Source organism: Talpa occidentalis, unplaced genomic scaffold (genome assembly GCF_014898055.3).
Source record: "Talpa occidentalis isolate TD23 unplaced genomic scaffold, MPIMG_talOcc4v2.1 talOcc4.11, whole genome shotgun sequence".
Lineage (NCBI taxonomy): Eukaryota > Metazoa > Chordata > Mammalia > Eulipotyphla > Talpidae > Talpa > Talpa occidentalis.
The window spans coordinates 97,181,888-97,198,849 of NW_023601104.1; the positions used below are offsets into that span (position 1 = coordinate 97,181,888).

At 38.7% G+C, this 16,962-nt stretch overlaps 1 protein-coding gene across 1 annotated transcript in view; it reads left to right on the forward strand.

Moving 5' to 3' along the window:
• Positions 1–16,962, forward strand: part of ATG2B (autophagy related 2B) — a 63,641-nt gene that overhangs the window by 26,544 nt on the left and 20,135 nt on the right. The window contains exons 17-32 of the mRNA XM_037503944.2: positions 666–861; positions 1,087–1,229; positions 2,780–2,937; positions 3,362–3,534; positions 3,983–4,133; positions 5,100–5,299; positions 5,470–5,550; positions 7,088–7,194; positions 7,351–7,443; positions 8,172–8,242; positions 8,607–8,683; positions 8,952–9,122; positions 11,768–11,909; positions 14,174–14,376; positions 15,653–15,879; positions 16,300–16,408. Of these exons, the coding sequence (XP_037359841.1) occupies positions 666–861; positions 1,087–1,229; positions 2,780–2,937; positions 3,362–3,534; positions 3,983–4,133; positions 5,100–5,299; positions 5,470–5,550; positions 7,088–7,194; positions 7,351–7,443; positions 8,172–8,242; positions 8,607–8,683; positions 8,952–9,122; positions 11,768–11,909; positions 14,174–14,376; positions 15,653–15,879; positions 16,300–16,408 (2,302 nt within the window). The remainder of the gene's footprint in view (positions 1–665; positions 862–1,086; positions 1,230–2,779; positions 2,938–3,361; positions 3,535–3,982; positions 4,134–5,099; positions 5,300–5,469; positions 5,551–7,087; positions 7,195–7,350; positions 7,444–8,171; positions 8,243–8,606; positions 8,684–8,951; positions 9,123–11,767; positions 11,910–14,173; positions 14,377–15,652; positions 15,880–16,299; positions 16,409–16,962) is intronic.

A 16,962-nucleotide genomic window follows, 5' to 3' on the forward strand; every position in this document is an offset into this window, starting at 1 on the left:
GCTCATACCACAGTGGGCTGATGCGATGGAAGGAGAACAAAGCCTGTGCCGGCATGAGCCACAGAGGACTAAGGGAGGAACGGTTGTTACTTTGGAGTCAGAGCTAATGTCATCGAAGCTAATGTTAGCTCCTGATAGTTTGGGTTTGAAGGTACAAAAAACAATGCAAGTCTTCTATTGAAATTCCTGAAGGGAAAGATTGTTTTGTTGTTGCAGTTCTGAATCTTCCCCCAGTCAGTCACTCCTTTTTTCTGCTTGAACAATTTACATAACATGAGGTTTCATGGGTATGCAAGTATTCCATAATAAAGAACAGGAAGGATTTGATTTAATGATAATAAATAGAATTCATAGGTATAATTGCTGGCTAATAAAATATGAAAATAAGTTATCTTCAAAGGTCAGAATTTCAGTTAGCCAAGTGTAAATATAAAAAATGTCAAGGCCCTTCTGTTAGTTTTACTCATTTCATCAGTTCCACACTTTAAGCTTACAACTTCTCAGAAGTGGGTTATGTGAGACATAAGAAGTCTTGTAGAGAAGCCGAATCCCACCACCAGTGATTTCATCAGCAGTGTTGGTAGCAGTTTGCATAAAAGTTAAAGTCTTGCTGTTTACCCTTACTTCTTGTTTTTTTTTTTTTTTTGGATTGTCTTTGCTCTCAGTATTGTACTGAAGTTAAATCCACCAGCCATGCATTCCATCCTGGAGAGAATAGCAGCTGAGGAAGCAGAAGAGAGCGATGGGCACTATCAGGAAGAAGAGGAGGGAGGCGCGCATTCCCTGAAAGACGTCTGTGACCTGCGAAGACCCGCCCCTTCCCCCTTCTCCTCCCGTAGAGTCATGTTTGAAAATGAGCAGGTAAAATAAAAGTGAGTCGGTGACAAGGAATCGTAGCAATGGTTTTGATGCTTATCATTGAAAAGATGCTTTGTTTACTGTTTTTGCTAGACTTTTAGCTCCCAGATGAAATAATACCTGTTTTTTTCCTTGTTTAAAAGTTAAGAATGAAATGCATACTAATTTACATACTAAGTTGTATGGCAAGGGTCATCTGATGCTTTTCCTTCCACTGTTGTGTTTCAGATGGTGATGCCAGGAGACCCTGTGGAAATGACAGAGTTTCAGGATAAAGCAATGAGCAATTCTCACTACGTACTGGAGCTTACATTACCCAATATTCATATAACACTACCTAATAAGAGCTTTTATGAGAAGCTTTACAATAGGTGAGTTTGAAAACATTTTGTTGCATTTTTGGGATTGGACATTTCTGCCTAATTGCCTTTGCACACCACTTGTTTCCTCTTTTCCCCTTTTTTCTCCTTGTTTGACTGTCATTTGCCATCCAGTGTGCTTTGTGTGGAGTTGATTATAGAGCCTTTGCTGTGATGATGAGCTATTACAGTGTGGTGTTCACTTAGCAGTATGTCTGGTAACGGGTCACCAGTGTGTGAGGGACCTATTCCCTGTGCCCTCACATGGGCTGCTTGCCTGCATTCCCCTCACCTCAGGGTAGCTGTCTTCTATGTGTGCAATGACATGAAAAGAGTTGGGAGATACTTCTTGAATGCTTAGGAGCTTGGCTGATGGGGGAAGGGTAGGGACAGAAGCCCTCTGAGGAGGGACAAATATTGCTTTGGGAAAGTGGATGTGATGATAGCTGTCCGAGAGGTGTATTACTGCATTAGTCACCATTATTGACGTGGCTGCTTTAGCTAGTTCTGAGCATTTTCCCTCCTCTTCCCCACTCCACGTACATTCTTCATCTCATACGTGCTTCTTGATGAAGAGAAAAAAAGTGTGCTTTCTGTTGAAGAGAAAAAAAGTGATATCCCTAGAGAAAGCATGTAATGGGGGAGAACTGAGTTGGCAGCTGGATATGAATTGGGCACAGGGTGCACTTCTCCCACTAATAAGGGTCTGCTTGACCTGTGGGGTGGTTTCAAGTGTAAAGTGAGAATGGTCCTCCCTTGGCCACCCCACAGGGTTGATGGGAAGATCAAGGGAGACGGTGCCTGCCCTGTTACAGTTGGCAAAGTGCTCTCGGACATGTGAGCAGCCTTCCTTTAGTTCTTTATGGGTTTTTACATCTAACTAACTTCCTCCTTTGAAGTGCAGTTAGTAATTTGATGCACGTGACAGGTAAATGAGGCAGTATCTAATGGGAGAGATTCTTCTCACTGCCTTCCATCATAGCCTTATCAGTTATTTTTGTATGAAAGAACATAATAGCTTAAAAAACTCTCTGGTAGACAACTACAAACAAGATTTTGCCACATAAAGTCATCTCTTCCTTATTGTGTGAGACCTCCCTTGAGGTCATCTGATGTGTGTCTTTCTTGCAATGACCTGTTTCACTGAGCACAATACCCTTGAGCTATTCACATTGTCATAATTGGTAAAATTTCCTTCTTTTTGCTGCCTTATCTAAGACATAAGACCAATTAGTGGTAACTGGAAGGAAAGGGGAAAGGAGGTGGGTGTACTAGGTAAAAGGGGTCCATTGTTTGGTGAGGAGAGAATTGGACTTTTAATGGTGAACTTATGTGGTATATATACATGTTGATTTCAGTGATGCACACCTGAAACTTATATAATGTTGTAATACAATGTTATAACAATAAAAGAGAAATGAAAAGAGAAAAAAAATCTCTGGTAGGATCTATTTTCTGTTTCACAATTTAGAAAAATTATCTTCAATTTTTTTAAGGGCTGTTTTTTAGTTTGCTTATAGCTAAACTAGGCAATACACACTTCTCAACTTTTGTCTTTGTAGGATCTTTAATGACTTACTGCTGTGGGAACCAACTGCTCCTTCACCAGTGGAGACATTTGAAAATATTTCGTATGGTATTGGACTTTCAGTCGCCAGTCAACTGATTAATACCTTCAACAAAGACAGCTTTAGTCCATTTAAGTCTACAGTTCACTATGGTAACATATTTTACATTTGTTCTGAGTTAAAGTATCTGGTCTGTCAGTAAAGTAGTAACCTTTTCAACTGATGGATTTAAGTGTGTTTTTTATTTGTAACTATATTTTATAACTTAGTAATTTACAGTATTTCCCCACTTATCTGTATATTGAGCCTATCACTATCAGTTACCAATCTTTGTAGTGACAGCATGTAAATTGTATGAGTTCAGTGGGAAAGAGGCCAACAGAGAAAGTACATTTTTATTATAGTGCCGAATTCTTTGTGAAAGTAAACAGGTTGTAAATATAAAGTAAACAGGTTGTAAAATATAAATATAAACAGGTTGTAAAAATATTACCACATGTTCTTGTGGTAATGTTCAAGGTGCTATTTTATTTTAACAAGCAACCAGAACCATGCCGTTGACATTTCTTCCCACAGATGAGGAGAGTGGATCTGAGGAGGAGACGCTGCAATACTTTTCTACCGTCGATCCCAACTATCGGTCCCGTAGGAAAAAAAAACTAGATTCTCAGAATAAGAACTCGCAGAGTTTTCTCTCAGTTCTTCTGAGTATTAATCATGGCCTCATGGCAGTGTTTACAGATGTAAAGGTAAGAGTTTACAAACCCAGTGTTTACTCAAGTGTACCCAACTTCACTGCCATGCTACACACCCAGAAATGGAGGTGGTTCGTGCTTGTTCCGGGGCGGGGTAAAGGTCCCTTTCCCAAGGCAGGCCTTGGTGGTATCAACATTGGGACATGCACATTCGTTTCCCATCAAAAGACAAATGGCACATGGAACTCCTTTTGGAAACCATGTGCTGGCTGTCTTCCTGAGGGGTGACTAGTGATCTGTTTGTAGTCTAAAGGTGGGAGAAGCTCAGGGATTTGTGTGGCTCGAGACCCCTCGCACTCCCATGTCACATCATTCAGGATTAGGCCACTTGGCTCCCACTTGGGGAGCTTCTCCTCAGCTGAATCCAGAAGGAACACCCCAGTGGTCATACTTTTTCTGCATTTAATTGATGACTTCTGTGTTTTTCTAATCTTTCTATTAGCAAGATAACGGAGATGTGTTGGAAAACAAGCATGGTGAATTCTGGTTAGAGTTCAATAGCGGTTCATTATTTTGTGTGACAAAGTATGAAGGTTTTGACGACAAGCACTACATCTGCCTTCACACTGGCAGCTTCAGTCTGTATCACAAAGGTAGGACGAATGTGAAATGTGTGTGATTTGTTCACTTCTATTTAGACAGATTCAAATTTTGTTTAGTAAAGAAAACCTATTGGTAACAGGAATCTGATATTAAAAATTGTTTTCTGTGGGACTGTTCAGATTCCATTGCCAAATACTTATTGTAAATTAGAAACTGACTTTTATGTTCTTTCTTCACAATGAGCTTATTGAGATATAATTCACATACCATACAATCACTTGTCTAAAATAGATGTTTCCTTGGTGTTTATTATTTCACATGTTGTGCCATGTGAAATAATGGGGATTGCAGTCATTCCCAAAAACTTGAGAACATTTTTACCACCCCCCAAAAAACTCTGTATGTACCCTTTAGCGCTCAGCCCTAAGCAACCTTCCGTCTACTTTCTGTATCTATGGACTTTCGAACTCAAGAAGCTTCATGTAGTGGAATCATGCAGTATTTGGTCTTACCCCACTGACTTCTTTCATTTGCCATGCTGTTTTCAAGGTTCATCCAAATGTACCAGTACTTAATTCCTTTTTCATTGCCAACTTATACTCAGATTTATAGATTTTATCACATCTTAGCCATTGTTCAGTTAATGGGACTTTATATTCTTCTCTCTCAAGCAGTATTTCTTTCATGTAACACAGAATAGACCGTTCTTTTGAAAGCATTCCCTGTGTTACACTGGTATAGAGGGGAGATACTTGGACATTTTTAATGTTAATCAGATTTTCCCATTGAAATTTAATTTTCTTTGCATTTCTTTTTTCTTCTTGGGTCCTGTTAGCCATACCAATACTAGTCGAAAATTATGGCTTATTGGCAGTTTTGAAGTTGGTTTTTGTTTTTTCGTCTTTAGGATTTTGATGAATTCAAAGGAAGTTTGTTGTTTTTGTCTTCAGTTATAGAAGCCCATGAGCTCATTTCAAGTAATAATTTTATTTGTTTTCATTTCATTGTGTATGTAGGCATAGTGGATGGAGTGATTCTTCCTGCAGAAACACGTCTGCCCAGTGCAACCCGCCCACATTGGTTGGAACCCACTATTTACTCCTCAGAAGAAGATGGTATGAGTAGAGCTTCTTCAGATGGTGTTGGAGGAGACACCTTGAATATGCTGTCTGTGGCAGTGAAAATACTGTCTGATAAGTCGGAGTCCAATACAAAGGTTTGTTTTTTGTGCTTTTATACCATTAAATACCTGCTGTTGATTTGATTACCAGCTAGAGGAGATTGTATAAAAGTCAACACACTTATTTTCTTAGAAAAATGTTCTCCAGTTTTAAGTGAGAGGGTTGTTTGGGTAATAAATGTAGCTCTTTGTGTTGCTCTGTTTAGGAATTTCTCATTGCTGTAGGACTAAAAGGAGCCACTCTCCAGCACAGAATGCTTCCTTCTGGGCTTAGCTGGCATGAGCAGGTAAGAGAACTGTTGCGTATTTGTGTACCAGTTAGTTTTTAAATTTATATTGAGATATACATACTGAAAAGTTCACAAACCATAAATGTTCACTCAGGGAGTCGTCATGAAGTTAAGTGCTCCTGTGTAACCACCTCTTACTTCAGGAAACAGACATTATTACCAGTCCAGGGTGGAGTTGCTGCTTTATTTAAAGTTGGATCCTTAAACTTTTTAAAAATTTGTCCTTTATGGGCCTCCCTGGTGGCGCAAAGAGTTAAGCACTGCACTGTGAAGCAATCTGCAGCCTCTGCAGCATGAGTTCGATCCCCGGCCGGCCAGGGAGAAACCCACATGGCAAGGCAGACCTCACCTGTCTTGCTCACTGTTCCCCTCAGCAGTATATTTCAGTCAGTCTGCCTGTTCTATTCCCTACTCTGTCTCTGGTGGATCCTCGTACCCCCCTCATCTCTGGCCTGTACCCCAGCTATTGTATGCATAAATAAATAAATCTTTAAAAAAAACCCAACTTATCCTTTATGTCATTAAAAGGAAAGAAAGTCTGTGTCTCAGTTGCCTGGCCCAGTAGCAGTAAAAGCCTTGTACTTTTAACCATATAGTCTCTAAATGCCATAACTCAGATGACTCCCTTTGACCAATAACATACTTGAGGCATTTCTTAAAAGGAATGCTGTAGTTAATTTTCAGTTTGACAATTCTATATGGTAATGACATAGTCAATTATTTTCAGAGAAAACTTTGGGTAAGAAGTTAACTCTCATGTGAGAATGAAAACTAGGGCACTATGATTCTTAGGCATCTACCTTAGAGGAATTTTTTCTTTGTGTTAGGAAAATAATTATTTTAAAACTTGAAAGAAAACGTTTCCCACAAAGGCATGTAGGAAACATCAAGAGGCAAACTCCTTATCCCCTTGGCTCTCTCCTCCCCCTCGGCCCCCTCCTCTCCCATGTGCGTGTGTCTGTGTCTCTGTATGTGAGAGCCGTCACGTGTGGACGGCCGGGAAATGGATGGTGTGGTGTGGACATTGATCTGGCCGCAAGGGAGAGATTTAGCCTGACCTTATTTGCTTACATTAGAAATGGGGGAGAATAGATGTTGGTAACAGGGGACTCCTTTCCAGATTGATTAGTTATAAAATAAGGAAAAAAGAGCTTCCCCCAACAGTGGACTATAGAGAAAGCTAGATGGATAGTTTTGAGTCATCTGTGACACAATTTATTATTTTCAAGAATTGTTCCAAGCAAACTAGTATGAAAGTACGTACTTTGTTAGTTTCATTAGCTATGACTTTCCTGAGATTTCTGTAGCATTGCCGTTGTGGATGGGCTGTACATTTCAAAAAATTCTGTTTTGCAAATACTTTTTAAAATGAATTCTTTCAAAATGATGATTTTTTTTCCCTTTAGCATTATGATTTTCCAATAAATCATTGCTTTTTCTGTGAGATTCTGTGTTTTACATTGGTATTAAGAATATCATATCAAAACTTTTTTTTTCTTCTAAAGCAGGGCATTTTATATTTTTGTGATTATAGATTTTATACTTCTTGAATATTGCTGATGAACCTGTTTTGGGATATAATCCTCCAACTTCATTTACAACTTTTCATGTTCATCTCTGGAGCTGTGCACTTGATTATAGGTTAGTTTACAAATGAACAAAATAACATTTTCTTTAAAATAACATCTTCTTTAAGTTTTAGGAAAAAATGTAATTTTTTACAGAGTTAAGGTTCAAAATGACTTTAAAATATTTGTTGCATTGGACTGATATTCTGTTGTTTCTTTTTGGTATCAGGCCGCTTTATTTGCCAGTACGATCTCTTCTTACTGTTGAAACATTCAGCGTGTCTAGTAGTGTTGCCTTGGATAAATCATCTTCTACTCTCAGGTACCCAGGCAAACTTCATCGTATACTAGCTGTAACTATCCAAAACATACCAGTTGATGTTTATCTAAACCATTTGATTGATGTTTACTTTGCTGTTAAAATCAACATTCTTTTACTAATAACTGTGTCCATTTATTTAAATCACTCAGTTTTTCTTTCTCAGATGGTTCATCTCTTTTGTTCACTATTGTATTTCATTTTTAGGAAGGAAATTAATTCTTGAGATTTCTAGTTTACTTTTTACAACATTTATATGCATACATGAAAATGTTTATGTGCATGTGTACACATAATGTGAAATCAAAGAACATCAGATATGGGGAGTTTGTATGCACATTTACACATGTATGTGCATAATCATGCTCTCAGTTCACTGTGCTGCTGTGTGTGCATATATCGTGTGTATACACACACACACTTTTTATGACACCTGTTGTACTTTATTTTCATAACTTGGACTTAAATTTGGGCATCTGTTATAGGAACCTGCTGGGAATTTAGAATTAATTTGAGCAGATGATTTAATCTTCTTCTTTAAATATTCCTAGCATTCAAACAGTGAGTTATAAAGAAATGTTAGATGGCATTCATAAGTTAGAAACTACATATAATATTGATAATATTTGTATCAGAAGGAATGATACACCCATGTATATAGTGGCCATGTGGCTTGTGTTTGACGTTAGTTTTTCAAATGTTGATTTTATTTTATTTTTTTCCCCCCTCAGAATAATCTTGGATGAAGCTGCTTTACATCTGTCTGACAAGTGTAATACTGTCACTGTAAACTTGAATAGAGGTAAGAGTTAAACTGTGGATGGATGAATGCTCTTTTATTTTTCTGTATATTTTAAAAGCATTTTAACTCTCGGGTAATAGTAGGGAACTAAAGATCTTTTTAAATATCAGTTTGAAGTTATAATGTCCTTATAATATCACTTAAGTGCATTAAATTATATATACTCTATTTAATGAAGACTTTTTTCTAATTAAGATAAGGTGAATTGCAAGTTTTTTAAAAAGGATAAAACTGTTTTTATTACATTATAAATATTTGTAGCACTACCTGTCATGAATTTTAATGAAGTGTTAGTTTTATTGAGAGTTGGTTGGGTAAACATATTTTGAGAGCTTTCAGATATTTTATTAATTTAAAATTTTAGACTATGTTCGTGTGATGGATATGGGACTTTTGGAATTAACCATAACTGCAGTGAAGTCTGATTCTGATGGAGAGCAAGTAAGTTATTAAAAGAAATGGAAATATTTAAGACCTATTTTTTTGAGAGACTAAAAAATTGAATTTATTGTAGTTTGCCTAATTTTAAAGATTTTAAAAGTTACTATCAAGTTTTAAAATGAAAATATTTTAAAATTGTGTTATAAATGTTTCCCATGGCAAGATAAATGATCATGTTATATTTTATTGAATGTAAACCTATGCCAAAAAAATTATTTTGTCTTCTGTTTGGAAAACATTTTCTCCCTTTTTCCTGTGTCCTGTCCAGACTGAACCGCGCTTTGAATTACACTGTTCAAGTGACGTTGTCCATATCAGAACGTGCTCAGACTCTTGTGCTGCTTTGATGAACCTCATTCAGTACATTGCCAGCTATGGGGACCTGCATGCAGCTAACAAGGCAGAAGCAAAGCCTGGAGCCCCTCAGAGAAAGATGAAGGTATATCTGGCAACTCCACTGATTACAGAGCTCTCCCTCCCACCCCTTCAGCCATGTGAAGGCATGTTTGTGACAGCAAGGTTTTTATGACAGTCCTAAATAGAAAAGTGACTCTGAAAAATCATGTTTCTGTCCTTTACCTTCAGAGTGATTGGTTGCAGAAAGGTGAGCCTATTGAACTTTTAGGAAAGATCATTCAACTTCCTGTTTTACCTTCTTTGTTACTAAGCTTCTCAATCAACATAATGCTTTTTTCCAGACTTAAGATTATTGTCATCTGGAAAAACCATTTATTGTGTAAGAGTTTGTCATCTGGGAGTTATATGTAAAAGTACTTTGAGAAGGTTGATGACTCGTCTTGGTGACTTGCTTACGTGTGTAACCTTCTGCGCGTGTCTTTAATGCTGTCTGATTTTCAGTATCTGTTTTCACATGATTTCCTTTATCCCAGGGCAATAGACAGGTTAGAGATTGTTATTTCTGCTTTTTAGATGGATGTTAAAACCCAGAGAATTTAGGTAATTTCCCCTGATTTATAGTGAATATGGCAATAAAACCCAGCTATTTTGATGCCCAGTTCAGTGCTTTCTTTTTTTGTTAACCATTTTTTTAAAATTTTTTACATCATTGTTCATTTTTAAACAATATTTGCTTCCCCCCACCCCCTCAGGTGTAGTCCCCATAGAGTTTCCTTCCCCAGTGCACCCGTGCACTGTCACCTCAGTCCCCTGCGCTCCTCCCTCCCTCCCTCCCTCTGATCCCTCTCCCGCCTCCTCCCCTGCACTATGTCTCTGATTTGTAATTGTCCGTTTTTGCTTTGTTGTGTTTTGTACTGTTAGTATTTTTTTACTCTGTTGTCTTATTGGCTTCCCCTATATTCCTGCTATAAGACCATCCGATATTTTTCTTTTTCCTTCTGGCTTATTTCACTGAGCATAATTCCTTCTAGCTCCATCCACGTTGCTGTGAATGGCATGAGTTTATCTTTTTTGATTGCTGAATAATATTCCATTGTGTATATATGCCACATCTTCTTGATCCAGTCATCTATTTTTGGGCATTTGGGTTGTTTCCAGGTGTTACCTATAGTAAATAGTGCTGCAATAAACACAGGGGTACAAGTGTTCTTTTGAATCAGTGTTTTTGTGTCCTTTGGGTAGATCCCTAGGAGTGGAATTGCTGGATCATATGGAAGCTCCATTTTTAGTAGACTGAGGAGCCTCCACACAGCTTTCCATAGTGGTTGGACCAGTCTGCACTCCCACCAGCAGTGCAGGAGAGTTCCTTTTTCACCACATTCTTGCCAACATTTGTTGTTGCTAGTTTTTTTGCTATGTGCCATTCTTACTGGTGTAAGGTGGTATCTCAGTGTGGATGTAATTTGCATTTCCCTGATTATAAGGGATGTTGCAGTTCAGTGTTTTCTTATGTCCTCCACTGCCACCTCTCTGCCCTCTCTCATACCCAGATTGAACAATCTGAACAGTTTCAGAAAGTTGAACAGTGTTTTCATTTTTTTTAATGTTCTCTGTGCACAGAATTCTCACCCTCTAGTTTAAGGCATCTCTAATAAGGGGTCTGACTAGCCTCTGTGTTGTCTTTCATTCAGGGTGATCTTACTTCTGGGCCACACTTCTGTTTTTGATTCTTTTTTCCTGCTCTATTCTTACCGATCATAAGGTGACTTATGACACTCCCCCGTAATGTTTATTCTCTTTTCAAAAACATTCTCTGGTTTATTACAAGTTATTTTAAATTGTCCCTTTCAAATTAGATCTTTCTATTTTAGACATTTTATTTTATTTGAAGATTGATTTATTTATGCATGTAAGAACTGAGATGTAAGCCAGAGGTATGGGAGGTGAGAGGACTCACCAGAGAGTGAGGAGCAGAACAGGTGGATCTACTGAAATATACTGCTGAGGGGAGCAGCGGGTGAGACAGGAGAGATCAACTGTGCCATATGGATAGCTCCCTGGCTGGCCAGGGATCAAACCCTTGCTGCAGTGGCTGGCGATAGCTTGATAGCACTGTCTTTCACCCCTGCGCCACCAGCGAGGCCCTATTTTAGACATTTTAAAAGTATGATTTGGATTTGATGAATGCACAGTTCACGAGCCAGAATGGCTAAGCATCAGTGCTGGTATTGAACCCTGTGGATCGCCATTTTTTTGGTAGTCTTCCCCTCCTGTGTATACGCCCTGTTGTCCTTAGCCATTAGCCATTTGTTCATTCTAAGAGATGAACTCTGACCTATAGTGACTTCATCTCCAAGCAGTGTAAAGCACTACAACCTTCAGAGGCAAGCAGATCAGATTCAGTTATCCTCTCTCCCCCAGCTTTGTGTGGTTAGTTGCAACTTCCCTCTCTTCTAATGTATTTCTTCTTAAGATCCCACTTCACTGTAGGCTTCGAGGCAGTGACACATTTATTTCTGTTTGGTTGTAGTTGTTAGGGTGATAATGATGATACTAAAAGCTTTCAGTGAAAATGTAACAGCTGCTGGGCAGAATATAGAAAGAAGAATATGTTCCTATTTCTGGTGTTTTCGTAAAATGTAATGTATTTCTAGGACAAAGTAAATGTTAAGTACTTTGCTTCTTAGAGCATTTTCAGTCATTTCTAATTAAGCTTTTTGGTTGTAGGTAGATTCCAGTAGTCACCCATCCTCACGTGGTCCAGTACTTCCTGATGCAGACCAACAGATTTTACGAGAGTTGATGAGTGACGCCATGGAAGAGATTGACCTGCAACAAGTCCCTTCGTCTATAAAACCACAGTCTGATGGTGAGACGGAGCAGGACTTTTTTCTAGGAGCACTGCCGTTGTATTGAGGCTTACAATATTTGTGTTCATAGAAATAACAAATACCTTATTTTTTTTTAAAGATTTGTTTATGCATACAAGAGCTGGGGTACAGGCCAGAGGTGTGGGGGGAAGATTCACCAGAGACAGAGTGGGGAATAGAACAGACAGACTGACTGATATACACTGCTGAGGGGAGCATTGGGTGTCAGGAGAGGTCTGCTGCGCCATGTGGGTATCTCCCTGGCCAGCCGGGGATTGAACTCCTGCTGCAGAAGCTGCAGATTGCTTCATAGTGTGGTGCCTAACCCCTTGTACCACCAGGGAGGCCCAACAAGTACCTTATTAAAGAAGAAACACATCTGAGTTTTGGTGATATTTACTAGTCAATCACTTTATGTTGATTGAGTGTCTCTTAGGTAAATAATGCTGGCTAGTGTGTAACAGAGGAAATGGAGTAAGTAGAAGACAGAACTGATGTTTTCTGGTATCTTATAGTTAAGTAAAACAAAGTGGTACTAAACCACATTGATATTAGTTTAGGAGGGTTGAGAAATGATATAAGAAAACATCTCAGGATACGGTGAATATGATATATACTCTTGACTACTGTTCAAAAATGGTTGGAATAAAAAGTTTTATTATACTTTAGTGAAAGTGAGATGAGTTGGCTTTAAAAAGTAGGTAAGATTGAGGTGTGCAGTAGGGGAGAGAGAAGCTAATGTTGACAAGGTCTTTAACATCAACAGAGGCACAAAGAGTTGCATAAGCCCTGACTACTAGCAGCCCAAGCTGTTCTAGAACAGAAGTTGCATAAAGTTGGATAAGGCAATAAAGTTAAGTAGGGATAAGTAGGGAGGCACCAGACAGACACCTAGAAAGCCATGGGGGAAACACAGAAATATTTTGAAGCTTTTATTTAAAAAAACATTTTTTTTCCAGTTGGATGAATGTCGTTATTTCTATATGTTGGAAAATCTTAATTTAAAAAATTACTTCATAGGGCCTCCCCGGTGGCGCAGCAGTTGAGCGCTGGGTTGCGAAGCTGCCCGAAGCTTCCGCTGCGCCGGTTGGATCCCCGGCTGCTCCCCAGCCACTGTAGGAGGGTCCCGCATGGCACGCAGACCTCTCCTGCCGCCCCCTGCTCCCCTCAGCAGTGTACTTTGTCAGTCTGCCTGCTCTGCTCCCCGCTCTGGCTCTGGTGAATTCTCTCACCCTCCCACGCTTCTGACTGTACCCAGTGCTTGTATAAATAAATAAATAAATCTCCTGGAAAATAAATAAATAAATAAAAATTACTTAATGGTGTTATAAAAGTATAACATTAAATGTTTTCATTCTAACTTAGAGTCAATTAGAACTTAGGAAGCAAATGGAAACTTTCAGTTTCCTATGTACTACATTTTTTGTTACAAATTTTTGTAGCTAACTAATGTGAGAAAGAGAATTTACTGAGCAGCTGTGGTATACAAGATTCTGTACTGGGTACTAGGCATTTATAAGGGTAAATAAGTCTGAGGAGCTGCCATAGAAGGATTTAGAATCTAGTCTCTGCGCCTCTTGAGACCAAAATGTCATTTTATTCATCTTCACATTCTCAGTTTGGTTTGAATGAATGAATGGAGAATTAGTGATTCTAATGTAATATAAATGTATGTCCACATGCCCTTTGGTACACATGCAATCTTTGCTAAACTTTCTATTGAGAGAGCTACCCGAGGTGTCTATTTTGATTGCCTTGGGCCTCCAAAATTGTCTTCTTTTCCTTGCTTGGGATCACTGCCTTTTCAGGCTGAAGACACACTCGGCAATTGTTTCCACTACCCACTCTACTATCAGAGAGTTCCTGTGGTTTTAGGTGAGGCACTGTTGTAACTGTAAATAGTTGCCTCTCCCCTTGCAATACTGTCCAGAACGTTTCTTCACAGTTCACCCCTCAGGCAGTCTTGTCAGTCTGAAACACAGGTTAAATGTTTCCGCCAATTTCCTGAGCTGCTTTAAGGCCAGATGGCTGAGTGGAGACTGTCTGTAGCTTTATATGACCATCATTTACTGTTTCCTTAGGAATTTTAAACTTTTTAGTGTTTTTACTAGCAGTCAACCACTAGTACAGAATCATTATGAGAATGAATGTAATGTCCTTGTTGAATGTGCTCAGCATGCTGTGTATCTGGTCAGATGCCTGGTAAGTTGTCATTGACGTTTGGAAATGCGCCGAGACTGAATGTTGTCATCTTGTTACCTAGGTATTTTGGATGAAAAATCACAAATTCAGGAGCCATGCTGTTCAGACCTCTTCTTGTTTCCAGACGAAAGCGGGCATGTGTCCCAGGAGCCCGACCCCACTTACACGCCTTTCACCCCCCACTTGATCAGCGACACGGTGAGAGGTGTGCCCACTGAAAATGATGACTTCTGTATTCTTTTTGCACCAAAAGCAACCATTCAGGTAATAAAAATTGATAACATTATCAAAGCCTTAAAATAATGTTTCAAATTGAATTAGCCAAAAGGTATTTGAAAAATATTCTTTAGATTTTGATGACTTTTTGCAGTTCAGCAGTACAGTTAAGACTAAAATGTTTGTTATACTTTACTATGTCTATGTCACATCTCTTAGAGACTTGGAATAATGCTCTATATTTGCAAAATTTCCTAAGAGGTTATTGTACTACAGATGTTTTTTGTAGTAAGTTAACTCTTCAGGGCAGTGAAATTAAATGGCAGAAAGGATGCTGATTTAGAGGTGGTGGTCCAAATAGCAGGAAAGAAAGATGTGGTTTGTGTGAAGGTTGGTGGGTGGTGATATATTTAATTTCCATTTTAGAATCATGCTTATATTTTAAAAATATGATTTCATAGTTCATGATGAGTTCATAGTTCCCTAATCTAAATGGTTAGTTACTGGAACTGGGCCCGTGAATCACCGCTTAAAATACATATGTATTAAACTACCTGTGGTAACTTAGTGAGTGTGTGTGTTTTATCCAGTTCTGGGAAATAAAAAAGAATCAAAGCAATCAAAATCAGGATAAGCCTATTTTCAGGAACATGGTATTTTTGGTCAGTATGTTGCAATATGTCAACTTTGGAATGCAGTATTGATTTTGAATTAAAAGCGCACACACACCCCACACAGTTGTATACACAAACCCCCACATACTAAATCTATGCCTTTTTTATTGTTAAACGAGTCTTAAAAGCTAATTTGTAGGGCCTCCCCGGTGGTGCAGCGGGTTGAGCGCAGTGCTGTGGAGCTGTCCACGGCCTCTGCAGTGTAGGTTCGATTCCCGGCAGGCCAGGGAGATGCCCACATGGTGCAGCAGACCTCTCCTGCCTCTCCCGCTGCTACCCTCAGCAGTGTCTTCGGTTCATCTGCCTGTTCTGCTCCCCACTCTGTCTCTGGGGAATCCTCTCACCCCCCCACTTCTCTGGCCTGTACCCCAGAGAAGTGGGTACAAATAAAAAATAAATCTTTAAAAAAAAAAAAGCTAATTTGTAGACTATAAAAAATTCTTATGAAATGGTATACATAGAACAGAAAGTTTATTTTATCACTAATAAAGCAGAATATCTTGTGTTAGGATTAATGTCAGCAATTATACCTTTTTATATAATGAAATTATTAAAAGTGATAGAGAATCAAGAAATCCCTTTGATATAAAAGCTGTAATCAGAGGTTTCTTTAGGGATAAAGTCTGTGATGCCTGTTTTTTTCATTTTAGGAGAAGGAAGAAGAACCAGTTGTAAAAATAATGGTTGATGATGCAATTGTGATAAGAGAGAATTATTTCAGTCTGCCCATTAAAAAGACAGATACAAGCAAAGCCCCATTACATTTTCCAATTCCTGTAATTCGGTATGTTGTTAAGGAAGTCTCTCTTGTTTGGCATCTTTATGGAGGAAAGGATTTTGGAACAGTCCCTCCTACTTCTCCAGCTAAAAGTTATATGTAAGTTAATTTTGACTTTATTTATTTGGTAGTCTGTTGCAGAAAAATACATAGATTTTTATCATTTTAAGAACTCCCAACTTTATTATAATTCTTTTCTGTATTAGGATTTCTAGGACTTGTAGTACTCTGAGTATAAAGGGTTTCTGAAGTGATGAAGCGCTTATTGGGAGTTCTCATTTCTAAGCCCCATGATAGGAGCTCCAGCATCATAATTCGCATTTTCCCTATAGGTCTATCTAAGTGTTTCTAGGGAGATGTTGCCCTCATGGCAGAGATGAATTCATGTTCTCAGATGTCTCTAAGGTATAAAAAATGTGGTTTTGATTTGTAGTAATACATTGGTAGCAATGCTCTGATAGTTCTGTAATCTTATTTTCTTTACATCTTCTTTGAATATTCCTTATTTTTCATTTATAGTAGTCCTCACAGCTCACCTTCTCATACGCCCACAAGACATGGTCGTAACATGGTATGTGGTGGAAAAGGAAGAAACCATGACTTTTTAATGGAAATACAGTTAAGCAAGGTAAGATGGAATCTTGGCAGGAAAAACCCGCTGAATTAGGGAGCATCAGTGAGGATTCTTTGGTTACTCCTGCCTCCTGATTATATTTCTGTAAGTCCCTGCCCTTCAGATAAGAGAAGAGCGGGTTCTTACATGAAATTCTTACCTCTTCTTTCTTCTCAATTGTTATGAGAAGTTTGAGGTCTTTTGCTTTTGCTTTCTCAGGCTGCCTCATTGAGCAGTAACTCTAGAGCAGTAACTATCAAAAGAACCCCCTTGAGCTTGTTAAAATCCTGGGTGCTAGGCCTGAGGTTTTGATTTAGTAGGTTTGTGATAGGGCCCAAGAACTTGGATTTTTTACCAGTTTCCTGGTGATTCTGATATTGCTTGTCCCAATACCGTACTTGGTGAACCACTGCCCTAGGGTAGCCTGGCTGAGGAGGCTTACCCTTGGAGAGCATGTATTTTGGCTCCTTGTCAAACATCTGGAGAGCAGGAGGGCCAGGCCACCAATGATATTGTGTGAATTTACTCTGTCAGTTTATCTGGGATTGAACCAAGTGTCATATGTTAGG